At 45.4% G+C, this 27,059-nt stretch overlaps 1 protein-coding gene across 1 annotated transcript in view; it reads right to left on the bottom strand.

Moving 5' to 3' along the window:
• The window catches only part of MICU2 (mitochondrial calcium uptake 2), a 90,765-nt gene that overhangs the window by 36,895 nt on the left and 26,811 nt on the right, over nucleotides 1-27,059 (bottom strand). Inside the window, exon 2 of the mRNA XM_029048137.2 lies at nucleotides 12,971-13,115. Coding sequence (XP_028903970.2) covers nucleotides 12,971-13,115 — 145 coding nt within the window. The remainder of the gene's footprint in view (nucleotides 1-12,970; nucleotides 13,116-27,059) is intronic.

Genomic DNA, 27,059 nt, shown 5'->3' on the forward strand with positions numbered 1-27,059 from the left:
GGACATGGGCTTCAAATGGCTAAGTCATCAATTAGGATTCCAGTTGTTGTGGGTCATATCAATGGCAATCGATCAGAGTCCACTTCAAATGTTAGTGAACTGGATTTCAAATTGGAGCTGCGTGTGCTATCCCAAACTTTTTGGTGGAGACTCTCAGGAGGCCAAGGTCAGGTCCCAAAGGGGAGGATTTGACCGGGGCAGAACATGTGGTCCTTTCTTCAGAGAAGCTGTTCCTTAGTCCCCTTTCTGGGTCAGGACCAGCTGCAGCAGGATTCCATGCCGTCGACAAAGTCGTGTCACACTCCAGCAACATCAGAGGGTTTCACTACAAGCAGGACGGTGGGGTGGAGGGAGGGGATGGGGGTGGCCATGTGGGTAAAAAATACATTTAGAAAGACTACATCAAAGGATGGCAAGATAAAATTAGAAAACAAAAATAGTGTCTCGAGTGTCAAGGCACGTCATTATTCAGGATCAGTGAAGGTCTTTAAGAGAGGTGGTGATGGGTAGGCTATGCATGAAGGATGCAACTCTCTAAAAAATTCCAGAAATGGCCACTGGTGTTCTGTTTCAAGTGCAATTCCTTAGTTTTTCTCCGGGTAGAGAGACATGAAACAAATGAAAATATACATCTTAAACAGCCATTTAGGGATTATACCTTAGTTATGAAAACATTCAAGGTTGTAGTAATAATGCTTTATTACTAAGAATATTCATCTTTACTTCTCACATTCATTCTGTAGCTAAATCCTTGGGGGGTTTTCCCTACGCTATTTGCCGATCTGCCTCCATCCTTCCTCTCCACCCTGACGGCCGAAGCTCTCGTCACCTCCCAGGTAGACACCGCCCCAATCCCATCCCTCGTCTCCCCATTTCCAGCCTCTCTCCTCTTCATTTTACAGTTCACGGTGCTACCCAGATCAGTTTCCTAAAATCTCGGGCTCAACTCTCGGGCATAAACTCCTGACTCCTTTCCTTAAAGCACTCCATCAGCTCTCTCCTTACATATCCAACCTCTCTCTCTCTAGACCCAGCTCACACTCCTCCTCTCCTCTGGGCCTCAGTCTCTCTTCTCCCCACCTCTGGTCCACTGTTCATGCTGTTTGCCTCTGCCAGGAATTGAGTGCCGTCCCGTAATCTGCCTTACCTGCAACCAGGACTGGCTACTGAAACAAAGGATGTGTACTAGAGACGATTCTTCATCTCTGAGAGAAATCTCAGGCCGCTCACGGAGGGCGGGAGAAGGCGTAACACACTGTCAAAAGCCAAAAACCTAAATGCCAAGTGTTCCCAGCTCAGTTATCTACTGTGCAGCTATCGATGGCAAATGACTGGTCACCTAGTCCTACTCTCAACCCAAGCCTCAACCCTCCCCCTCACTTAGCCATTCGACTAACCACAGCCCTAATTCAAATGGCCGCCTTGACCCTAAGGCTAATGAGGCTTTCCAGTGATTGAGCCCGTTTTGGTAAACAGAATCATTGGTATCTGTGGCCACCTAGATTGTTGATGTGTTTTCAGGCAAGGCCAGAAGCAGCAATCGCTGCCACCAGGCTCTCCTGATCCTCCACCACTCCCGCAAAGGCAGCTGGTCAGGTCACCTCAGAGGATCGTGCCCTATCACCGGGGGTCCCAGCTGCTGTCCACCACCTAAGGCCTCTGCGCCTTGCCTCACAAACAAGAAGGGAAGCAACTCAGCAAATGCCTAAGCAATCACGCGGCACGTGAAGAGGGGTGCCAATCATAAACTCTGGTCACATTATGACTTTGCTATGGACACAGCCCATGGGTACTGCATTCACTGAAGTCACTTTATGTGCCCCGGGGTTATTTCACGAGCACCTAGAAGGGGATCATAAAGTGAGAAAAACAGCTAGGAAAATGATGAACTTGGACAACAGGTCCAGCAAAGGAAAACACTTTCCAGAAGGAGTGACGCCAAATTTTTCTTAGGTTTACACCTGTGCTTTGCTGAGTTGACACACAATATATGAACCCCCAAATCCTGCTGCCATCATCACTTCTCCTTAGAGAGAAGAGACCCCTTTTCACAGACAGAAGATGGTTGATCTTTTCTCTCATTCTTCCCTCATTTCATTCTTTATAAGAAAGGCTCATGTGTCAAGGGAATTTGGAGTTCTTGGAATGATAAATAATTTATCCAGATATGACCCCAATTCATTTGGCCCTATCCCTTACATTTTGATGTCTCACATAGTTCCTTGAAAAAATCTAAGCATTAATGTTTCTATCTCCATCTTAAATTACAGGACAAAGTGAAATCTTAGGCTTGGGTGAATATCTTAATAAGCCACTGCCATTTCCATTCAGTTTGGAACAAATTGAATGCTTTAAGATTAGCAAAATTCCATTACTTTCCTAAAGCACTTACTCGGAATAGGCGATTGCCTGGGCTGAGGTTTGTACGTTTGGCCTCATCTGCTCAGGGGAGACATCAGTCAATCACCAACAAACTCAAGAATTTTACCCAGTGTCTTAATGGGTACCTGATACCCACTGGCTAGAGGGCAATACAGGAATTTGCCACACCGCACTTCAGCAGGATGAGTCAAGGATGTGTCTCCTTCTTGGCTTGAGAGTCTAATGATGGACAGTTGCTGTTCAAGGGGGCAGGCAGGCTGGGATGTAGGGAGGCTGAGAAGTAGGCACGTAGCTTTGAGCTCCCTGACGCACCCACAGTCAGCCTGCCCGGACCCTGACATGTCATTGAAGCCCCCAGGGCAGTAGTGAGGAGAGGAAACAGTGCCAGGCACTACATCCATTAAGCACGACCACACAACAAGAGACAATCTTTTTGGGTGTCAAAGGTGTCTGGAACTGTGAATCTCTCATTGGCCTTTTCAGCCACCCATGTGTTCACGGGTGAACTTCACCATCAGTGATATCTTCTTCAAATTTGAAGGATGCCTACGTGTAGTGGGCCGGAAGGACATGATGGATTGAGTGACCGATGCACTCGAGCTCTATGAAACGCTGAAAATCTCTCAATAATCAATGATATGGACAACCACATTTCCACCCTATGTGGGGCCACACTAGGCCCTTTGAAGGGAAACTGATTAAACGATAATTAGTCTTCTTTAACATTCCTTCAGGCTGCAAAGTTCTTTACCTGCAGCCAGGTGGCACTGAGAAAGGTGAGAAGTTTTTCTTTAACATTTTCAAAAGTAGAAAAAAAATAAATTCAGTCACGTAATTGGAAAGAAATTCCACAGATGGGGAAATGACTTTGGAAAATGATTAGACCGGATCCACTAGCGGGATCCACAGAATAGAAGCAGATCACCCAGGAGGCCTGAGACAAACTGAAACAGGCTAGGGGACCACAATGCTGAGTAGAGGGAAGGGCAGGGACTGCAGGCCTTCAGCCAGTATTGAGCACACATCAACCCCACAGTATTTATGCACACGGACGTAATTTATTTTAATGTTGGTTTCCCCCTGTAGACTGTAAGCTCCTTGTGGGTAGGGAACAAGTCTACCACCTCTGTTGTACTGTATTCTCCCAAGCACTTAGTACCATGCTCTGTACACACAATAAGCGCTCATTAAATACCATTGGGTGATTGATTACTACTACGCTCAGTGGTCAGGCACACATTGGGAATGTGTTTGCTCCATTCTGTCCCATATTGGCTTGCCCATCGCTCCTGGTGAGTGACTCCATCACCAGCCACAGAGCGGAAGATCGTCCCCTCTATTAGTCAGCGTGCTTCAAGGACCAAAGCTCCAAATGCAGCTTCTATTTTAAGACTCCTTTAAGGTCACTGTTTATCAAAGAAGTTCCGCTGCTCTCTGCCATCCACCACCCTGTAGGGAAGGAACCGCCTGGAGACCCACTGCCACAGCAGGTTCGGTTCCAGCCGGCACTTGGTGATGCCCAAACTCAAGGCAAGCAAGATGGCTGCAGGGCCCAACAGAGTTTTGAACGCACTCAGATGTCCACGGGATGGCTAACACAGGAAAAGTTCAGCAAGCCAACCCAAGACTCTCGTGCTGCGCTCGATCAGTCGAGTCAGAGTTGAAACTGCTCAATCTGACTCTCTTCTCACCTTGGCCAGAGTGGGCCCAGTGTGGCTCCAGTCCTGCTCCAACTATTCTGTGTCACCATGATCCAGGATGCAATGAGGGATATGCAAGCTGGAACCAGGATATTCTTCCAATTCAATCAATCAATCAATCAATCACTTGTATTTACTGAGAGTTTACTGTATGCAGAGCACTGTACTAGCACTTGGGAAAGTACAATATAACAGAATTGGGAGATGTGTTCCCTGCCTACAAGGGAAAAATTGGTGAGAAATCTTCCCAGTCAACAGGTTAGGAGCCTCGTCAAGTCTGGGAGACAGTGATTCAGGAACCACCCTAAGTGGACAGCTGTGCTCTAGGGGCACTCACACAAGAAGTCACGCAGATGATTACGAATCTTTCGGCAGAGTACAGGCAGGGCTATAGACGGCCAGTAAGTCCAAAGAAACTGAAGTGCTATACCAGCTGACAATCAGAAAACTCAGGCAAAGACTGTCCTTGACACCACAGAATAAAATTCTGTTTCCAAGGGAGTACACAGATGGACAGAGAAGTCAAGAGCGGGATCGACGGGGCCAGCGTGGCTCCTGGAAGGTCAGACAGACAGAGTTCGGTAACCATAAGGCACCAGGACACGCTGCAGGGCTCTGAAGCTGTAGTGGTGCTCAATATTCCTGGCGGCTGTGAGGCCTGGGCCTGGACTTCTAATAGAAAACCCAGGCAGTTTTGGAGAAATTTCACCAAGTCACCCATGAACCATCCTCGTCACCAACTATTCACCACCAGCGAGCAGCCCTGAGGTTCATCTCCCCTGAAGCCTGCCCATTTGCCTATGGATGTCTCCCCTGCCCACTCTCTCCAGGCTGAAGACCCACCCCGAAGGGGTGAATGGGGGGAAGGTAGAGGAGGAGGAGTAATAGCAGCAGCATTCAATGAGTGCCCTGTGGGTGTGGTACACTTCACTAGGCACTTGGGAAGTACAGAATAACAAAGTGATGTATTCCCTGCTCACAAGGCGCTTACAGTCTTATGCAGAGACAAAAAGAAAATTATTTACAAATAAAAATTACAAAATAAATAACTGAATAAGCACGTGTGCACATATATCTATTATCTATATACACACACACGTGTGAACGCTGAGGATGGGTATAAATAAGCTCATAAGTGCTGCAGTTGGCTGATGGGAGTATACGTCTTAGGGCATTAGATGGATTTGCAAGTGGAGGGGAGGTGGAGGAGCTCATCCACCTCCACATTTAACAGAAACTCCATACCATCAGCTTTAAGGCTCTCAATCAATAAATACCAATCATTGACTGATTGACTGCTTGGTTGTGGGCCTGTCGGCATTCCTCTCCACCTCCTTTTACACTATGGTTCAGGGACTGGGCCTGGAGACTGCAAGCTCATTACAGGCAGGGAACCTATTGGCTAATTTCTCTTGTATTGTATTCTCCCAAGTGCTTAGAACAGTACTCTGCAGGTAATATGCACTCAATAAATACCATCGACTGATTGAGTGCTATTCTTGTTCTTACCCCCAGGAAAGAGTTCAGTGTTTTGCAAAGCGTAAACACTCAACAAATGCAATTACTATTATTGTTCATAATACTATTACTAATAATAGTCAAATGGTAGGCTAGGATTAACAACTGTGAGGAGTTGGAACCCAGGAGGGCTCACCAGTCAGCACTGAGGCAATGTTCCCTTTGTCACAGCATTGCTGGTGGAGCACATGAAGCGAATGGATGATAGTATCTGCGTAACTTGCAACAATGACACTTACTCTTGCAATTTTTGTAATCCTTCCTTTCGGAAGCTCGCTGCAGTACCATAGGCAATATTAATTAATTTTTTACTGTGCCAAAAAGACCTCCAATTTGCAATTGGTTCAGCTGTTAAGATCTCAGTCTGTCCATTATTTCTTAGTAAAATGGAGTATTCCATTTGGTATTAATGTCCACTCCATCTTTTCACAATGTAAGACTAGGAGCCTATTGACAGGGCTATTAAAAACAGACAGGAATAGTTGCAGACTTATGCTATGCCTAGTCTAAATATAGTCTAATTGGAATGCAGCATTAAACAAAAATTTCATTACAAATAAGTGAAATATTTATACTGGGACACGCAGACTTAAGACTTTTTGCTCATATTGATAAAGAGGAAAGTCAAAGAGCTTCTATTGCCAGTCTTATAAATATCATGGTAGATGAACAAAACCGGAATAGTTTGCTGAAGTAGGAAGTAATGCAGGTTTGTGAATTTCCAAGAAGGACCATGTTTATACACCAGCATACTTTGGATATTAATAACCAACTATTTCCATTACGTATATTAAAAGCATTCTCTACACTACCATATGTTATCTTTTCATGAGTTCTAAAGAATTCATCTCCCAGTGAAAATCCCAATAATTTGCTGTTCGAATAACTGACTTCTTGGAGATGAGGCGTCTCGGATTCTTCTTTCTTTCACCTATCCTGGTGCCTGAGTGGTTTTACCCATTATTCTTTAAACCTCTGAATTCTCGAGGTGGCTGTTTCTCTTTCCCCTCCAAACCCTCAGAAAACCCCTTAAGGTTATTGACTGGTACCTTCAGGTTAAAGCGTTAGGTTCCACAAAACATGAGCCAGAGTAAGGGAGAAACTTTCATTTGTCTCGATTTCAAGGCTCCTCAAAGTGGGGGCCACTTTCCTCTGCCCCGAAAATCAAAACAAACAATTCATCATATTTACTGAGCACTTACTCTGGGCCATACACTGTTCTAAGGGCTTAGGTGAGTACAGTAGAGACTCGATTCCTGCTCCCGAGGACTTTATCATAAATCCACAGTACCTACTGACTACCCGGAATTACCCAGAGGGTTACGCCCATCCCATGCTGCTTCTCATGGGTAGAGAGAAAAATTCAAAATTGGGACTATTTATTTGAACAAAGATCAAAGGGGAGATTCAAGACCAAATTTAGCCAGACTATCTATGATTTGAAGTTACCAAGGAACATCAAAACATAAGATGTTTATTTCTAAATTCAGCCAAAAACATTAGTCCCAATTCTTTATATCTCCACGCTTCGCAAATTTAATCAAAACCAATGGGTCAGAGTGACACTGTTGTAAAGAAGAAGAGCAAGAAGCAATGAAAGAGCATGTGCGAGCATAGATCCCCAAAATACTGCAAGTAAAGAAGGCTGTTGCTAAGAAGCCTGATCCACGGGCAAATCGATTCATGACAGAAAAGAAAGAGATGGTGGAGGAGTTACAGAGAGGCCAGAGGATGGAGAAAAATGGCATCAGAGGATTCTGTGTGACACACTGTCCCGCTATGTGTCAATATTTTCAAAAAATGACTTGAAAAGAAGTAAACGTCTGCATTTAATGAAATGCTTTCATTTCCTACTGGGGATTAATAGTTCACAAGTTTAAAGAGGCAGAAAGACCGAAGGGCTGTGTGATGGAGTTGGCTCCTCATTTTCTACAAGCCTCAAACTTTCTCTCCACAAAATGGATCTGTTTCTCAGACAAGAAGCATGGCTTAGTTCGTTCGTTCATTCATTCATTCAATAGTATTTATTAAGTGCTTACTATACGTAGAGCACCGTACTAAGCCCTTGGGATGTACAATTCAGCAACAGATAGAGACAATCCCTGCCCAATGACGGGCTCACAGTTTAAATGGGGGAGACAAACAGCAAAGCAAAACAGAACAAAACAGAACAAGACATCATCATCAAGCTAAATAGAATCAAGGAGATATACACCTCATTAACAAAATAAGTGGATAGACTGACCATGGGCCTGCGAGTCAGAAGGCCCTGGGTTCTAATCCCGGTACCACCACTTGTGTGCTGTGACACCTTGGGCAAATCACTCCCTTCTCTGTGCCTCAGTTACCTCATCTGTAAAATGGGAATTTAAACTCCGAGCCCTATGTGGGATAGGGACTCTGTCCAATCTTATTTGTTTGTATCCACCTCAGCGCTTAGTATAATGCCTGGAACACAGTAACCGCTTAACAAATACCACAATTATTATTGGTCCCCAGCAGCTCAAGGATGTTCTGGGGTCAGATAGGATTGAATAATGGTTAGAGGGTACGGTCATCTTATTCAGTCATGAATTGTTCTGCTCATGGATCAACCTTCTTTGTCAGAAAAGCTAATCAGCAAAACCTTTATGGCCATCTGGGCAGATATGGTTGGGGTCAGGGTAAACCCAATCAAGCTACAGCTCCAGAACTGAATTCTGATAGTATTGAGCGCTTACAATCAATCAGTGGTATTTACTGAGTGCTTACTATGTGCAGTGCACCATACTAAGCACTTGGGAGGTTACAATATAACAGAATCAGCAGACACGTTCCCCACCGATAATGATCTTACAGTCTAGATGCCGATTAACCCTCAATTCTAGGGCTCCATCAGTAATTCATTTTAATTATCTGGCTCTTCCTCTACTTATTCATTCATTCAATCATATTTACTGAGCGCTTAATGTGTGCAAAGCTCTGAATTAAGCGCTTGGAAACTACAATTCAGCAATAAAGAGAGACAATTTCTGCCCACTCTGGTCTTACAGTCTAGAAGGGGGAAGACAGACATCAAAACAAGTAAGCAGGCATCAACATAAATATACAGAATTATAGATATGTACACATATACACAAGTGCTGTGGGGCAGGGAGAGGGGGAGTGAGGGCAACTCAAAGGGGAGGGGGAGCTGTGTACGCTCCTTGTGGACAGGGAACATTCTACTAACTCTGTTATAGATACTCTCCCAAGCACTTAATATAGTTCTGTGCACAGAGTAAACACTCAATAAATACCACTGATAGATTAGTTGACTAGTAATCTGAGCTAGGCTAAAGGGCAAGGCATAGAAGGTACAGAAGGTTCTATGGGAGGAACTCACTCAGGGGTTAAAGTCTAATCATTAGATTCCTCCATAAACATCAGCTTTTATTGAGCCACCTACTGTGTGAGAGAACTAGGCTCAATCAATAATAATAATAATAATAATGATAACTATAGTATTTGTTAAGTGCTTCCTCTGTGCCAGACACTGTACTAAGCACTGGGGTGGATACAAAGCAAATCGGGCTGGACACAGTCTCTGTCCCACATGGGGCTCACAGTCTCAATCCCCATTTTACAGATGAGTTAACTGAGGTTTAGAGAAGTGAAGTGACTTGCCCAAGGTCACACAGCAGACAAGTGGCAGAGCTGGAATTAGAACCCATGACCTAGTGACTCCCAGGTCCGTGCTCTATCCAATAAAGCATAGTATTTACTGGGAACTTACTGAGGGCAGACCACTAAAACTAAGGACTTGGGAGAGTTCAGCAGAGTTAGTAGACATGATCCCTGCCCTCGAGACGTTTATAGGGAAGACACAATAAACTAACAGCCCCAAGGAGCTTACGATCTAATGGGGGGACAGAAGCAAATCCAACTTGCCAAATACACATTAGGCAAAAGAGAAGGACACAGATGCAAATGATGAAAAGACAAAAACAAGCGATTAAGTACAGAAAGAGCGAATAAATGAATATTAAAAAATTCTAAATCATCCCATTATATTCATGAGTGCTTACTGTACGCAGAGCACTGTCCTAAGCACTTGGGAGGGTACAAAAGAGTTGGTAGGCATAATTCCTCCTCACTAAGGCTGCTGTTTGGGTGGCATTACCAGGAAGGGGGAAGATTAGTTATAGAAGGTGTCTGAGGGGAAGGGGAGCTTTTGGAATTGGCTCTAAAGGAGGAGATGGCTTTGGTTTAGCAGATTTGAGAGGGGAGGGAGTTCCCTGAAAGGGGAAAAAGTTCCTGAGAGCAATGGATGGAAAACTGAAATCTGTATTCTTGAGGCCCGGGAGCAGGTTTGGACTAGCCAAGCCAGAGCCATAAACATTGTTGACACCCCCAGTCATTTCAACTCAACAGCCGCCTGTTGCACTCACATATTATTTATACCCATCTTCTGCACCTGTGTGTATGTATGTATACTTTGATTGAACATTCAATTAATTTAGTGTCCACTGTTAGTAAAGATCTTTATTTCAGCCTCTCCCTTTACAATGTGGGCTTCTTTTGGTCAAAAGATGTGTCCTGTACTTTAGAATAATAATGATAATAATCTTAGTAACAGTATTAGGAAATGCCACTTGTCTGCTGTGTGACCAAGGGCAAATCATTCGACTTCTCTGTAGCTCAGTTACCCCATCTGTAAAATGGAGATTAAATCCTTCTCCCTCTGACTCAGCCTGTGAGCCCAACATGAGAAAGGGACTGTGTCTAAGCTTATTATCTTCTATCTATCCCATTGCCTGGTACAGTGCCTGGCACATAATAAGTGCTTAATAAGTACCATAAAAACTTTGATAGCCCACAAACCATTCCAGAAACAGTTATTTGCATATATATATATATAAACACCTTTCCTGATGAAAAGATTCCACGGTTGCTCTGATAACCCATTCGGGGGCCCTCATCCCCTACAATCAGCAAGTTTCTAAGATTGAAGAACTTTTAAGGGTTACTAAACTTCAAGATTCTCAAGTCTGTCCTGCCTTGAGAGAAAACAAAAAGCAGTCGTTGGCCACCCATACAATTTCTTTTCATTGACTTAAAGATTGTTATTAAATGCTGGTTGAATGTTCTCTCCTTCAGGCTGAATGAATCCATTACTTTTTAACCCCATGCTTAGTCTTTTATGAAACCTTTATTTTTGTTGGTCTCCTCTGATCCCTCTTCAGTTGGGGAGATCAAAACACACGCTGACAAACTCTCAGAGTGCCATTCCAGGATCAGACTTAGGTGGATCTATATTGAACTTGTGGATCTATATTGAACTTGAACTCCACTAAGGCTCCTAGACCTTTCTCTGCTTCAGTAGAACAAGGCCAGTTTTGCCCAATATCTCAATCAGTCGTATTTACTGATCACTTAGTCTGTGCAGAGCACCGTACTAAGCGCTTGGGAAAATACAACACAACAGAATTGGTGGACACAGTGAATCCTGCCCTCAACGAGCTTATAGTCTAGAAGGACTTTACGTTCTTTAGGTGCAGGTTACCCTTTATCCTTAAGTAAAAGGCCTTGCTCTTGTCCCTAACGTACAATTCTGTACCTGTCCATTTCCCCAACTTGCAATGGACGGTCTGGATTCCAGTCTTTTGTTCCAAAGTGCTGGCTGATCCATCAGCAAATTTCAGTGATCCCAGTCCTTATTCCCCAAAATGGTAAAAAGTCCCTGGTGTAGAACTGTCCCTGTTGGAGCTCTACTACTACCAATACTAATAATAATTGCAGTATTTGTTAACTGCTTACTCTGTGCCAGGCGCTCTATTAAGCCCTGGGGTAGATACAAAATAATTAAGTTGGACATAGTTCCTATCCCTCATCAGGCTCACAGTCTAAGTAGGAGGGAGACAGGCATTTAATCCCCATTTTACAGATGAGGAAACCGAGGCACCGAGGAGTTAAGTGAGTTGCCCAAGGTCACGTAGCGGGCAAGTGGCAGAGATGATAACAGAACCCAGATCCCCTTACTTGATGGCCCGTGCTCTTTTCACTAGCTTCTACCTACCATAAAATCTTGCCCCCGCCCTCCCAACCCCACCTTGGACTCCACACTCGACACCCTTCAGGTTATAGTGAACCCTACACTTGCGCAACCTGATTCTTTCCACAAAGTCAAGTTGATCTTTCAGTAGATATTGAGATCTTTGAGAGCTTACAAATTGACTTCCTGATTGCATGTCCAACTGCTTTCCTTAGTTGCTTCCAAGGCATTTCCAAGTAAAATTAACAAGTCTTTCCCCTAAGTCCTCTTCATAAAGGTATGCAGCATTTGGCCTTTTCCAGTCTTAAGAGGCTCCACTGCTGCTCGATCAATCAACAGGAACGCTAGTGGTTCTGTGATGCTTCAGCAGCCTGAGTCCCACGCTGGGATAGGACAGTGTGCAGTGTGCACTGTGTGAAGGGTGTGTACTGCATTAAACATTTGGGAGAATACAATATAACAGAGTTGGTAAACATGTTTTCTACCCACAAGAAGCTTACATTCTAGATACATGGTAACCAAGCTGGACACAAGCCCTGTCCATAAAGGGCTCACGGTCTAAATCGGAGGGAGGAGGATTTAACCCCCATTTTACAGATGAGAAAACTGAGGCACAGAGAGGTTAAGTGACTTGCCCAAGGTTACACTGCAAACAAGTGGCACAGCCGGGATTAGAACCCCGATCCTCTGCTTTTTCTACTAGGCCCGTGCTTCTTCTACTAGGTCATATTGCTTCTAGGTAATAACTCCATAAATAAAATCATGTTGAGAATGATGAGGAGTCAACTCAACTGGCTGTGTAAAGTGGAAATGCACCCACGTGCCATGGATTGTGTGACTAGTTCTTTTGTTTGCCTGTGGCTTGGGTAGTAGAGGCCACTGTTTTCTCTTCCATCACTCTGAACGATTCAGAGTTGGGGAAAGGAAAAAAAGCACTGCAGAAGGTGGAAAGGGTGAAGAGAGATGGATGTTCCAGGGCTCCAGGGCCTGCTCCCAGCTCAAGCTCCAGCTGAGATCTCAGAGATTACTTCTCTCTGAAGGAGCTCTACTGAGAGTATTAGTGATTACACACTCCAAATTTTGCAAACCAATTATTTTTCAATTAGTGATTTTTAATACCACTCCCTGAAGCAAAATGTCTGAGGGCTATTTTTTTCAATTTATCTCCATCTCCTCATCTTTTTCACGAGGATTTACGTGGAAATAAATTACAAACTGTGTTGTAAGTTTTACCAATCTGAAAAGCATAGAGAATAAGACTGCACACAGAGAGCTGGTAGCCCTGGGCAAGCCAGATTTTTTTCGATTTGCAAGATTCTTTCATCAGATTAAAACCCCAAGGAAGAAATTAACTTACGGTCAATTTGATCAAACATTACTGAGAACAGGAAGTCTCTGGGAGTCATGTAATATTCTCCTTCATATTCTTGCGAGGAAAACTGTAGGAAGCGTTGCTTTCGAATGGACACTTTATCTGACAACTCTTCTTTGGGAGCATCTTTCTGAAAGAAATACAGATTGAAATAGGTTTAAAGATAACACTGCATCCAGCTAAGGGGTCAGGAGTCCAGAATTTTGTTCTTCATTAGGCTAAGTAGTAACTGTTTTACTTGCAGCAAATTATGGCCTTTTATGTGCCTTCACTTCCTGGTTTGAAAACAAGATTAACCATAAAGAGGCTACTAACAACACAGTTATGTTTCTGTTTTTCAGAGTTTCACATTTCTAAGTTAATTTACTGCGTTCACGGTGGCTCTTCAGAGATGAATTATACTGTAAAAACAAAATCATTTAAAAAATCTTTTAAAATTTAAATCTTTTGTGCTAAGCTAAATGCATTCCTTCATCCGGAAAGTAAAAGCTGAGAATAGATGTGCTTGATCTCCACCTCAGTTCGTTTTAACCTGGAGGTGGGAGAAAAGAGGAGCAGAAGGGACAAAAGAGTGTTGTGGCAAATCCTGGGTGCTATCTGGAAGGGGAATGAAGAAAGTCAAGTCCATAAAGGAAATGCCAGAATCTATGAACAGGAGAATGGTTCTTTACGCAAAGTGGCCTAGTGGAAAGAGCCCGGGCCTTGGAGTCAGGAGGTCTGAGATCTGGTTCCAAACTCCGCCAATGACCTGCTGCATGACATCTCTGGGCCTCAGTTTCTTCAACTGTAAAATGGGGATAAGACACCTGCTTTCCCTCCCTCTTTGACCATGAGGTCAACCTGCGAGAGGGACTGTGTCTGATCTGATTATCTTGTATTATCCCAGTACATAGTACATGCTTAATCGGTACCATAATAACCAACACTACAACGCCTAACGTCTGCTTTGGCCCACATTCCCCTTTTCCTTAGCTTGGGGAGAGCCAGAGGCCCTCACAAAGACTAGCCGATATGCTTGCATATTTACAGGCATTCTGATATCATAGCTATCACATCTGTACACTGAAAACGATTAAAAAGTGAGGGGATACAGCACTTTCCCACTAAGTATGAACAGAAATAGTTACAATTTTCCATGAGCTCACAAACATGCAATGTTCATCCTTTAATCTTTTCAAAACTGTTCATGCTTTTTGAATAGTTTCTCCCTAATGCATTCTTCATCACAGAGGGGAGTCCCATTACTAGAAAAGCGCCCTCCTAATTAGCAGTGCCGAGGACTGACATGTCCAGCATCTGCAGGCTTGAGAACCGCTAGACGCTGCTGGAGCTCCACCAACACGCACCTGTTATTGGCCTCCCTTGCTTTAAGCTGTCCCTAAAATTCAAGTCTTTTGGAATAACATTTTTTCCACGATCAGGAATTCATGCTTTGCGAGAATGACCATAGCAAGGAGTATTTTCCATAGCTCTTTCTAAGTCCTGCCTTTAACCCAAGGTCAAACAATCTGATAGGGAAATGCAAACCACTCATTCTTCAGCAGCTCATCAATAACTACCGTAAACAATTCTCCTCAAAGAGAAGCTCTTCCCTTTCTGTTCTGGCTGCTTGTGAAGAAGTACGAATATCAGGCCTTACAGGCAATGCCAACGTGAATAATGACTCCCAGCACCCCCTGACCGAACTTCTCTGAAGGAATTCTGAATGTTCACTGGGGAGCAGAAAAATGTTCCAGGCAGCATGCTGGCCGAAAGTAACGAGAGGGATATCTCCATTATTAGAAGACTGCTTCTTAACCTCGTCCCTCATAATTTTTCTTCATAGAATTTGCCCAAATTTGATGAATGAAATGATTTTTCCCAGGCTATCAGCTGCAATATTAAATGATAACTAATTATACATTCAATTCAATTGCATTTATTGAGCACTTGTTGTGTGCAAAACATTGTACTCAGCGCTTGGAAGAGTACAATTCAACAACAAAGATATATTCCCTGCCCACAACAAGTTTACAGTCTAGAGATGTGGGGGATAATACAAAATTAGACTAGGAGATCATACTTTTGTCAGAAGCCCTACTGGGAACCAGATTCAGTGTGAAACTTCTCAAGCTTTAGAAATATCAATCAATGGGATTGACGGAGCGCTTAAACTGCGTGCAATGCACTAGACACTTGGAAGAGTACAATACAAAAGAGTCAGTAGACACGTTATGTTAACTTAAGGACATCCTGAGATGTGTCTGTGAGTGTATGTGTTTTCTGCTGACGGACTGACTGAGCGCTTACTAGGTGTTAAGCACTGTGTAAGTGCTGGGGTAGAAGCTGGATAATCAGTTTAGACACAATCCCTGCCCTACACGGAGCTCACCCTCTCGTCCTTGGCATCTAAGGGTGATGCCAGGAAAAGGAAGTTTAGATGTTTACCCTTGAGTAAACTTCTGTATAAACTTTTAGAGATATAGGATTTTATTTCTTTTGCTGAAAAAACTGTCTATCCCACCACGGAAGTCTTCACAACAGTTGGGCACCTTTTCTGGATCTGCCACAAAGGGAGTGAGCAGCAAACTCTACCCCCAAATAGGGTTGCTGGAGCAGCAAGAGTGGGGAGGGGAAGTAGACGGGGAACTGGAGCAAGTGGGACAGTGGAGGGGGAAGAAGAAGCAGGAAAGCCACACCTGACCTGCAGGACAGGCAGAGGAATGTGCCATCCTTACATCCCAGTCTTGTCTCTGAGATCTTAACCATTTTCTGTCCCCAAAGCTGCCGCCCTCAGCCATAAAGGTTTTGTCCGTCAGTAGACCCACCACAGTAGTGCTGGCTGCCCACAGAGGAGCAGGTCTCTCTGGTCTTTTCCACTCGCCCCTGTGCCAAGAGCATCCAGCTCTCTGTTCGAAGCGTCTCCTGAAGTCGAATGGCCAGCCCCATCTACGTCTCTTACTCTCCTCCTGAGGGCCAAAGAGCCAGCAGAGCAACCACAGCACAACTTCCACCCCCTCGCTTCCTCCTCCAGTCACGAGCCGTCTCAGCAGTGCACGCATTCCCAAAGTCCTCCGAACTGCCGGCACGTGGCCCTGTTTGGTCAACAGCGATCCCATGTTTGCCCTGCCCTTCCATCCTGCCCTCTCTCAGCCTGTCTCTTTCCAGACCAACGAGACTGAAACTTTTCAGGTCTCTGGAGATTTAGCATCCATCCCTACCATGGCCAGAGGGTTCTACCTGATTCTCCCCGTTACCTTTGGCTGCACTGGTGTGAAACACGGGGACCCTCTGCAGCCAGGCTGAGCCCAGGTTTCCGAATCTCTGAGGGAATTTTAAAGACCATAGAAGATACAGCCATCATGACCAGAAGCGCAGCAGGAACCAGTAGAGGCACTGCAAGAAGGAAGAATGCTGCCTCTTGGCTTAGTGCCCTCGGATTTGAGCTTTCTCCTACCGCGTGCTCTGTTTTCTGCTCGGCCTGCCGGACTGGCTGTTTTGGGCAGGTGGGAGTGCAGGTTCTTTGTGGCGGGCAGGCGGGGGCTGGATAAAAGTGGTGGGGCCAGATTCTGGCTTGGGGGAGGGTATTGCAGACAAAACCATGAGGCCCAACGGGGGCAGTTTCTGCAAAACGTTGAGGATCCAGAGTGAAGGGTCTGTCGTGCCAAGGTGCCAAACCAGGGAGAGGGCCCATACTTGGGGTGATGTCAGCACAGTTGCTGAAACAATAAGCTTACCGCTGGCACCAACGTTGGCCCCACCTCCCCTCCCCCGCCACTCTGGTCCTTATGTCTGGGCCTGCCCATTGATGAGGAGGGATGCTGGGAAAAACAAAGAGTAGATCTAAAGGAGAGACCTTTGTTACAACCCTCCCCCTCCCCCCCAAATCCTCAGTTCAGGGCACTGCACAGATCTCCACCATCAGATTAACCCCAACATTTTTCAGTGCTGGATTCACTTACGTTAAGACCGAAAGTCAGTCCGGCTAGAGCATTTAACCGAAGAGAAATAAGGAGCTCCAAAATCTACAAATAACCACAATATGTGTGTCTTACTAGGAATGCCAGTGAGCTTCCAAATATTTATCTTACGCAGGGGAACACAGGAGCTGATGACTGTGGCCTGGGTTCAAAATAGCCTCGGTTTCCTTGTTTAGAGTCGGGGCGGGAGCCCGGACAGGTTCCCCTATGCTAAAATCCAATTTTCTCCGGATGGTGCTGGCCCCAGCCTTTTTATTTTTAGAAGGAAAAGAGCCATTTTCCAGATGAGATGGGGGAGGGAGATTATATCTTTGTCGATAATGTCAGGGCTCTGCCTCCCTCCCAGCCCCAACTTTCCCCTTCAAAAAGAAAAAATAAAATTTGAAACACTAGTCCCTCTACTCTGGGAATGTAACTCTTTTATGGCAATATGACACTATCTGAAGACCACCTGGAAGCGGGAGATCCAATTGGGCTATTAGGTTTCAGCTAAGCACTCCTGAAAGAACCTTTTTGAATTGGAAAGGGGTCTTGCTCTTATCAGGAAGGATTTGCCATTTAATCACTGATCTCCCCTACTGGTCTCAGCAGCAGCTGGGGCCCACATGTGAGCAGGAGAGTCTTCAGTCATGAGGAAGGGGAAACCTTGTGCTGTCCTTGTCTTTGTTGCTCCCCTTGATGCAGAGTTAGTAAATAGCCAACCAGTTACTTGTTTCCCTTTGGATGACAATGTATACACCCTGAGGTATGCTAGCTCGCTCCTCTGTCCTATGGCACAGTAGCCAAACTCCTGCAGCTATCCTGGAGCCAAACTAGCATGGGGTTAACACAGCTCCCTCCCCACCCCCAACCCCAGAAGTGGGCAGGTTCGGGGTTTCCAGGAAATAGCAGCACCAACCCGGTACAGGGATGGGAAATCCCTGCCAGCCCAGACTGGGTCTGCTTTGGGCAGGGTTTCTGGCAGGGACCGAGGGTTCAGACTGGAGAGACCATAGGGAGGTGACACAAACACAATGAGCCAAATGGTGGTCCCTGCCATCACTGCTGCCTCGACACAGTGGGCTGAAGCTGCAGTGATATGATCAGCAAGTGGAGAAAGAAGGAAAGAATACTAGGGAAAACCCCAAAACAAGCTAGTGTCACAGATTGGACACGTTTTCAGAGCCAAAGGCAGGGAGAACAGGAGCCCTCAAATTAATTCACCATTTATTTATATTCTCTCTCTCACACACACTCTCTCCCTCCCTCCTTCCCTCGTTCCCTTTCCTCCCTCTCCAGCCTGGCCTTCCTTAACTCAACACTGGGTGGTGGGTATTGGTATTCAGCCCACCCCCAAAACACTTATTTCCATAGTCTTAATACTCAGTTGCTAGCCCCATATGTAATTTATTTTCATGCCTTTTCTATCCCACAAGAGGGCAGGGACCCTACTTTCCTACTATACTGAACTCAAGTGCTTAACAAAGCACTCTGCACACAGTAAGCCCTCAATAGAGGACCACTGTCTCGATGCCGATAGTAGAGCGGCCAATACTGGACCAGACTAAGCTGGAGAAAGCTTCAGTGAGGACAGCAGGGAGAGGGACAGCAGGGAGAGGGCAGACTGGAGGACCAGAAACTCCTCTTCTTCCAGATGCCAATCTCTTACCTGTCTCAGAGCTCAAAGCAGAGTGGCCTAGTGAACACAGCACGGGCCTAGGAGTCAGAAGAACCCAAGTTCTCAAGTCAGCTCTGCCACTTGCCTGCTGTAAGACCTTGGGCAAGTCACTTCACTTCTCTGTGCCTGTTACCTCATCTGTAAAATGAGGATTAAGACTGTGAGCCCCATGGGGGATGAGGACTGTGTCTAACCTGACTAGCTTGTGTCTACCCCACCGTTTAGTACAGTGCCAGTACAGGGTAAGTACTTAACAAATACTGTTAAAAATCAAAAAAGCCCCTCCTTACTTGCAAAGGAAAGGAACTTTGTGGAGCCAAGGTCTGCTTTGAGAGGCCTCCAAAGGCACCAACTTCCAAGGACACCAGCCTATTGGCTTTATGCCAATTCTCTAGGTGAGCAAACTTTCCCATCAATACTTGAAAAATCAGATCCCATGGGTAGGTGAAAGCTCCTTGAAGGTCTAAGTTCTTTGCTTCTGTTGTACTGCCCCAAGGTCTTAATTTAGTGTCTCACACTCTATACAAGACACTGATCACTGTTTGACTGACTGATCAGATTTAAAGCCTTTTACAGCAGCTAAGGGATCACCACCAACAGCAGCAGTCTGTGGGGACTGCACCATGGGGACTTAGACTACAAGGAGGAACTGAGGGGCCCTGAAATAGAGTTGGAACTCTGGAGAGGGCTAGCACTGGCCAAACTACAGCACCAAGAAGTTGCATTTTGTTTCCTCCCTTCAAAACAGAGATGCTATGAGTATTTATGGGATGCATACACTTCATTCAATCGAATTTACACCCAAAGAGTCACCACATCAGAGAAACTGGCGATGGCCCGGCGGGCGGGGAAGGAGGGACACCGGGCTTGGCGGGAGGGAGTGAGGAGCGGTCTCAGGGTCTCTGGCTTCCCTGCCAAAAATTCCTATTGCCACAAATCACCCGATTCCACCCTTAGGGTCAGCCCTGAATGCCCTGAATATGGTCCCTGCCTTCATGAAGTGCTACAAGTTACAAGGGGAGACAAATACAATTACATACAATCGTAAGGGAAATAAGCATACAAATTGTACATTCCTATGGTTGTAAAGTGATATTCAAAACTGAGAAGAGGATTGCTGGAGTAACTGGAGCCAGATGGGATTAGAATAATGTGCCCCATGAAAATACTCTGTAAGTAAGTTCCAGGAGACAAATGTGCCCTTTGTAATGCAGTATTCATGATCTTTGCCGCACAACAGATGCAGGAGAAATGCGGGGAGCAAGACCTCTCTCCAACTGCAACTGTAGGCTCAGACCTAACAGAAGTGTTTGACGCCATCAGATGACCTGGGCCTTGTCAGTTACTAAACAAATGTGGCTCTCCTAAGAAGTTCACCAGGATCAAAAGGCTCTTCCACAATGGTATGTCCAGTTACATCAGAGTTGAAAGGGACCTGCTGACCCTTTCTTCATCACCAGTGGAGTCCAGCAGAGTGGTGCATTAGGTGATGATGGAGTCTCCCATTGTAAACGAGGGCTGAGCCTCGGTCTGGTCCCGAAGACTTCGGGATCAGGAACCTGCGAGAAAGACTTGATCCCAGCCCTCCTGGTTTGCACAGCGCCACTGGCACGCTCCCCTCCCTGCCGGTCATGTTCCCGCTGGGGTAAGGAGTACAGCAAATGCGTAGGCAGACAGGCAGGAGCGCAACCCACTGCAAAGGGCATGCAAGAATCTTATGTTCAAAATCCCTGTGTCCAAAGTGATGGCAGCGGAGTGCTGAGGCCGTGCCGGAGCACCACAGACCTACACCCAGTGGCCGAAGAAGCCGCCTTGGCAATCGCTGTGCTCTCCGTCAGCTAGTTCCAGGATTTCTCCAGAACCTTTCCACCTGGTCACCCTGTGGAATGCCCAAGGTAGTTCTTCAGTAAGAAACTTTATTCATTCCATCGTATTTATGGGATGGCACCATCCCAGCAGGCACTCCCCTGCCTCAGGCTATTTCTCCCCAAGGCGACATGTAGGTGGGTGACTAACAATGAATGTCTCAGCAAGAGGAGCGGAAGGGCATGTGGTGATGAGAGATAGGGTCCTCTAGGCTGTGGGTTCCTCGTGGTAGTGGTCAGGAATGTGCATCTACCAACTTAACTGGATTGTTCTCTCCCAAACGCCTAGTCCTACCAACAAGGCTGAGAGACCTGGGCCTTCCACAGGCAGTTACTGCCGCTCCTTCTTCTCCCTTCCCCCAATACAAGGCCATGCTCAACACCGAGAATGGCCTGGTGGGATCCCACACAGTGGAATGCAATCTGCCAGCAATGAAGCAATGGCCATCAGCATTCAACTCTACCGAGCAGGACTGGAAAGAGGCTGGGAGACAACAGGATACTTAGCAGCTGTTGCACATGGAGATGAAATTGGGGCTGTGGCCCACAGGAAGGGAAAAATAAACATTTATAAGCTCAGTGAAACTCAACCTCAAAAAATGCTGCCTAGAAGTAGACTGCTGGGAGCCGGCAGTGGCTGACAGACCAGCCTGGAACGCTGCAAAGCCTAAAGTGGGAGAGTTGTCCTAAAAGAGAGATTCTGGAGAAAAAGGAAACAGATACAAACAACTCCAGGCATTGCAATAACGCACAGAGTAAGCGCTTAACAAATATCATGATTATTACAGAATAAGAAATGGTCGGTCAGGGGACTTTTATATAAATTATGTTCTGGATGGTGGGGTATCATTCAGCCTAATCATTAGACCCACACCGCGGAAAACCGTTGTTGGGTAGGGATTGTCTCTGTTGCCGAACTGTACTTTCCAAGCGCTTAGTACAGTGTTCTGCACACAGTGAGCGCTCAATAACTACGATTGAATGAATGAATGTAAACATTCACTGAAGGCAGCATTTTCTCCCAGAGACAAGGGACACACCCAGGAGGTTGCATGGGGAGCAGAACTACTTTACAGAGTCCATGAGGTTCTTGGGCTTATTGTATGCAGAAGAGATCTTTTTCAGGCTTAGAGCCAGTCTACTTCACTGGGTGGACTCTTCAACATAACTTAAATCTCTTGCAGGTCTTTGTGTATGTGGGGGTGGGGGGGGTGGGGAGGCTTTAAGAGCACAGATTTAAACCTACAGAAGCTTCTGGCTATCGGCACAGAGACAGTCTCAAGGAGAGAGGAAGTGGCTAGAGAGAGATGGCTACCCCAAAGAGGTAGTCTGAAGGAAAGGGTGTCAAATGCAATCTAGGGGCTTTGAGGAGATCAAAGAGCTGCCTGAGGCTGCTCAGGACTCTTTGATCTAGCCATCTAACCTAGCCTGCATAAATTGCCCCTTCCGATAGACCTGGGAAAGGTTTCTCTCTGCCCCCCACCCCCGCCAACTCTCTGGCTTCCCAAAATTCACCTAGGCCTCCAAATTCAAATTTGTGAGATGGGAAGGGCAAGGGAAGGTGAGAGAAGAAGGGCAAGGCTCCTTGGATTCTATGAAGTCTACAGAATCTGGTTCCATACAGAAACTCTTCCTTAGCCTGTAAGGGTAACTTGCCATGTAGTGTAGTAAAAAAATTACTAGGAGGCAAAGGAATTAAGACGAATGAGGGGTGTGGGTTGAATGAAAGAGATCTTTGAAAGTTGATGACTTCTGTTAAAACATTTCCCTAGTTTCTGCTTTCTGATGAACAGGTGCCTCACCATTCTGTTTCTACTGTTTAACCTTGAAAGGGCAAGCAGGAAAATGCCTTGTACTGTTCTTTTCCAAGGGTTCTGCCTGCTTCCCTTCCCCTGGACAAAGGCAGGAGGCTTTTAATTTTACACATTAACCACAATTTACAAAACAGTCTGAAAGGCTAATTGCATTTTTGCATATCATTTACATCCTTGTCCTCTACCTCCAAATATGAGCCCATAATTATGGATAGCTCCATTTTAAGTAACTTGTCTCTGTTTTCCATGAAGTCAACGATTCCTGAAACCGGAAGCATTCCTGAGGGTCATCTAAAAATGGTGAGTCATCTTAGCACTAAACATACATAAGGGCATTTTTCAAGTCTTTAAATCTAAAATCCTGCAACACCCACCAAGTGCATGAAAATAGCTTGAAATGAAGGATTAAAATGGATTTATTTCCGTCTTGGAAACCTCTGACAATCAATCATCAACCACCATCAGTGATGTTTACTGAGAACTTACTGTCTGCCCAGTACTGTACCTGGGAGACTACAATACAGCAGAATTGATGTAGATGTTCCCTGACCACATTGAGCTTACAGTCTAATGGGGGAGACAGACATTAATATAAATAATTTAAAATGTATAACGTATAGACATATACATTTGATCTGTGGGGAGTCTAATTTGTTTGGTAAAAAAGCAGCAGTAAAAAAGAAGCAGTCCTCATACCGCTGGTCTTTCAGGCCACAGGGACTCTAAAGCAGAAAGTAATCATGATTAAAGTGACAGATTTTCTGGAGCTCCAAGGGGGATGGGATGGGTGGGCTGGCAGAAAGCAAGGGCTGAAAGGGGGGGGGGGGCAAGAAAGAAGAAGCAGTGTGGCCTAGTAGAGCATGATCAGGGAGTCAGAAGGACCTAGGTTCTAAACCTGCCTCCGCTACTTGTCTATGTGACCTTGAGCAAGTCACATCACTTCTCTGCACCGCAGTTACCTCATCTGTAAAATGGGGATTAAGACTGTGAGCCCCATGTGGGACATGGACTGTGTGCAACCTGATTAGCTTGTACTTACCCCACTGCTTAGGACAGGGCTGGCACATAGCAAGCGCTTAGCCAGTATCATAAAAAAGGAGAGAATTTGAAAGAGATAAGAAGAGAGAAAGAAACAGAGAGGAGCACCCAGGAAAGGGTGGCAAAAACACTCACTCAGAAGCATATATTTGGAAATAGAAGCTCGCAGCCTGAAGAGGCAGGCACCAGTAGGAGGAGGAACTCAGGTGTACCATCGCCACCTCACCGCAGCCTGCTATCTGAAACTGTCCAGCAAGGTGTCCACAGGAAGCAACCAAGCCAGAAACTCTGGGGAACTATTAGTGGGACTGCACGGACTGGGCCTCTCTCTGCTGGCCAATCCCCTGCCACCACATAATCTGCCATGGCTACCACAGCCGAAAGCCAGGTTTGTGAGTTTTGTCATCTAGCTTTTGGGTGGGGGAACCGGGGAGCAAAAACTGTGATGGTCCTATCTGGTTCTGGATGACTGGGTGTGATAATCACAGTGCAACTCCAAAAGGGAGCTGCTGTGTGAACATGGGTGGGGAGCGGGGGAGAGTCAGGCACAGCCTTGCTCCACACGGCCAGAGGTCGCCTGGGGTCTGGAGGCCTCAGTCCGGTGGGTGAGCCCAGAGGCCCAGTCAGTTAGGAGGGGCTTCCAGGACTATCCCAGAAGACTGGATCCATTCTAATTCCCTTCTGAGAAGACTAGCAATTCCCAAACTGAACCACACACCAGCAGCTTCCTGGGAGCAGCACTAAATCCCACGACGGCTCAGAAACAGATTTGGCCTCGTGGGATTTTCGAGCTGGAGCCGCCTGGGACTCAACTACCTGGGGACCTGCCAGACTCCCCTGCCCTGAGCCATAACTTCAGGGCCATCTCAAAACCAGGCTGGTGCCAGGAGTTTCCTTAGCTCCACTGGTTTGCCCAGAGGCTTGGGGATCGGGACAGAACCTCAAGCCATCTAGAGCATCCATCTATCTCCCCACTCTGCTCTGCACCCCAGGGTTAAATGGGCAATTGTTCCCATGGTTTCTATATAAGATGTTCCAACAAACAGGAACCCCAAAACAGTTTGATACAAAACCAAGGCATGACAGTAAACACCATCAAGAACTCCTGCCTCAGATGCATTTAAATATGGAAGCCCCTTGCGGGCATGGAACGTGTCTACTAACTCCAATGTGTTGTACTCTCCTAAGTGCTTAGTTCACTGAGCTCTCCACACAGTAAGCGCTCAATAAATACTACTGATTGATCCGCACACAATAAATTCTCAGTCATTATTGGTATTTATTTAGCGCTTCCTGTGTGCAGAGCACTGTACTAAGTGCTTGGGTGAGTACAATATAACAGTTGGTAGATATGTTCCCTGCCTAGACGGAGGAGACTCAATAAATACCACTAATTAATTGATATTAGACTCCCTAATATCACATGTGGAAAACTGTCTTCTGAAGCTACAAACACAGTAATGGAACAATAAAATAATATTTTAAAAAACACTTCATCTTAGCCAAATGCTTTTAGGAATTAAGTGTTCCACCTAATTATATTAAAATTCCATAAAGAAACACACCCACCAATCATTATATATCATTAGTTACTTCAGATGCAAGAACATGGGGGAAAAAAGCAAAAAGCAAAGGAAAAACAGGTGGTGCCTGGGTTATGCCTCTAAAGGCCTTTTCCTTCTCTTAGTTGTGGTAGAAACCATGGAAACTCAGAAACAGAAAGCCATGAAACTGGATTATACCAGCTGCTTCACACCCTGGCTCTCTAAAGCTGAAGGATGAGTTGTATGGATTTCAAGCTCTTTACCATGGTGAACTTAATTCTTAATTGATTTTTTCAGCTCTGCTTCTGAGTTCATTGAGAGCTTTCAAAACAATTACTTGGTAAAATTTTGCCGTTCCAATTTATGTTTGGGGAAAAAAAATGTTTCCAAAGGCAGTACTTCTTTGGGCTTGAGGTTTTTACTCTTCCATTCATCTTTATCTAAACTGCATTTAAAACAAGGATATTTTAGATATCGGAGGTAATATGGGATGAACTGAGTTAACTGAAAGACAATCAAGAAAGCAAACAATGAGAAATCTATCTGGCTAACACTATAGGCAGGGCTCACTAAATACTGCCTGGGCAGTGGGAAACCAAGGGTGACCAGAGCACTGCCCCATTAATCCTGTGTGTCATTAGTAAATACCGGGAGGAGAGATATTGAGGGAAGACATCAAATAACCTCAAACAAACAAACAAACCAACAGATAAGCCATCTGACAGGGCTACTTTTGTTTGGCGAACTAAGTCAACACTTTGGAGCCCCGGTTATGGAAGCTGACAAAATCCTGTTAAGAAAGGATTAAGAGTGTATCTTTAAAGGAACTGGGAGAATTTGCCTCAGGACACTTCTAAGCTCCAGTGAATCTGAAATGACCATGGGGAAGTACTAAAACTACACTAGGGAACATAGGATTACACTCATTTATCATCAATTGAAATGGGAAATGAGTTGTAAGCATGGTTAGAGTGGATTTTCTGAAGGTAAATTCCTTTCTATTTCACCACCCCAGGCAAAGTGTTGTGTGAAAAGTGGGTACCCATCCGATGTTGCTGACAGAATGACAAACTGAAATGTTGGGTTGGACTGGATTATGGTCAACAGATTTGAAGATTTTTCTTGGAATCTTCCAGTCAACTCTGATAAATGTTGAGGTGATCTCATTGTTCAGTGACCAAAATGTTGCAGAAGCCCGGTATCCAAGAGAACCTCCACCTTCTGGAGGTAGCAGTGGTCACTGGCCACTTGGCACAACGCACTGTGCTGGGTGCTTGAGAAAGTACCACAGGAACAGAGTCCTTCTACACTGGGGAAGACTTTCCACTCTCCTTCTGGTTGTCATGTGTGATCCTGGGCAAAGGGGCCCAATATCCTGCCCGTCAACCTACCTCTCACAGTGCTGGCATGAAAATTAAGGGAGATATCCCCAGGAAGCAAGGTTTTATGCTGCTAGGGTGAAGAGTGCTGCACAAATTATAGTTAGCCTTGCTAATGTTCATCAAAAAATACTACTGAATAAATCAACTGGGGCTTTGGGAATCAAAATGTTTCACAGGCAGTATTCCATGATTTCTGTAGTAGGAATATAAATGTAAACATACTAAAATTCCAGCAATAATTACTCTTTGTGTTTGGAACGGAATTTTGACCAATTGGGTGATTTGTACCTCTCTGCATCTTCACAGCTCCCCAAATGCCTCACTCCAGGGGGAATCCAAACAACTAAATGCCTGTCATCAAACTCTGCTCCCTCACAATAAACAAAGACAAAGAAAACAGAGTCCGGAAGGCCAGGATGACTTTGGGGAGAGGGACGTAGTTTGGCAACAATGGGGCACTCCACTTCAAACCAAACTGACAGTCCACAAGGCTGCAGTGGTGTCCAAACTTCCCAATGAAACTAGGCAGTTCCGGCTTCTCAGGCAGTTTTGTCAGCGTCACTTTAGGAGCTAGATTCAGCATCCAGGGCCAGGGCCAACTGACCAACAATGAAGTCACTTTACCAAGGCTGGGCAGAGTTTATCTCAAACCAGCTCACTGGGGGGTCCTTGCAAGACGAATGGATCAGAGCACAATTTCTCAGCAGCTGCTGTACAGTTAACTCAGGCCTATTTTCACACTGGGAGGGCAGGATATGGACTTTAAAAGCCTAATGAAGCCCGAGCGCAAACAGGACTGGGGGGAAGCTGCACAG

This window comes from Ornithorhynchus anatinus, chromosome 20 (genome assembly GCF_004115215.2).
Source record: "Ornithorhynchus anatinus isolate Pmale09 chromosome 20, mOrnAna1.pri.v4, whole genome shotgun sequence".
Taxonomy (NCBI): Eukaryota; Metazoa; Chordata; class Mammalia; order Monotremata; family Ornithorhynchidae; genus Ornithorhynchus; species Ornithorhynchus anatinus.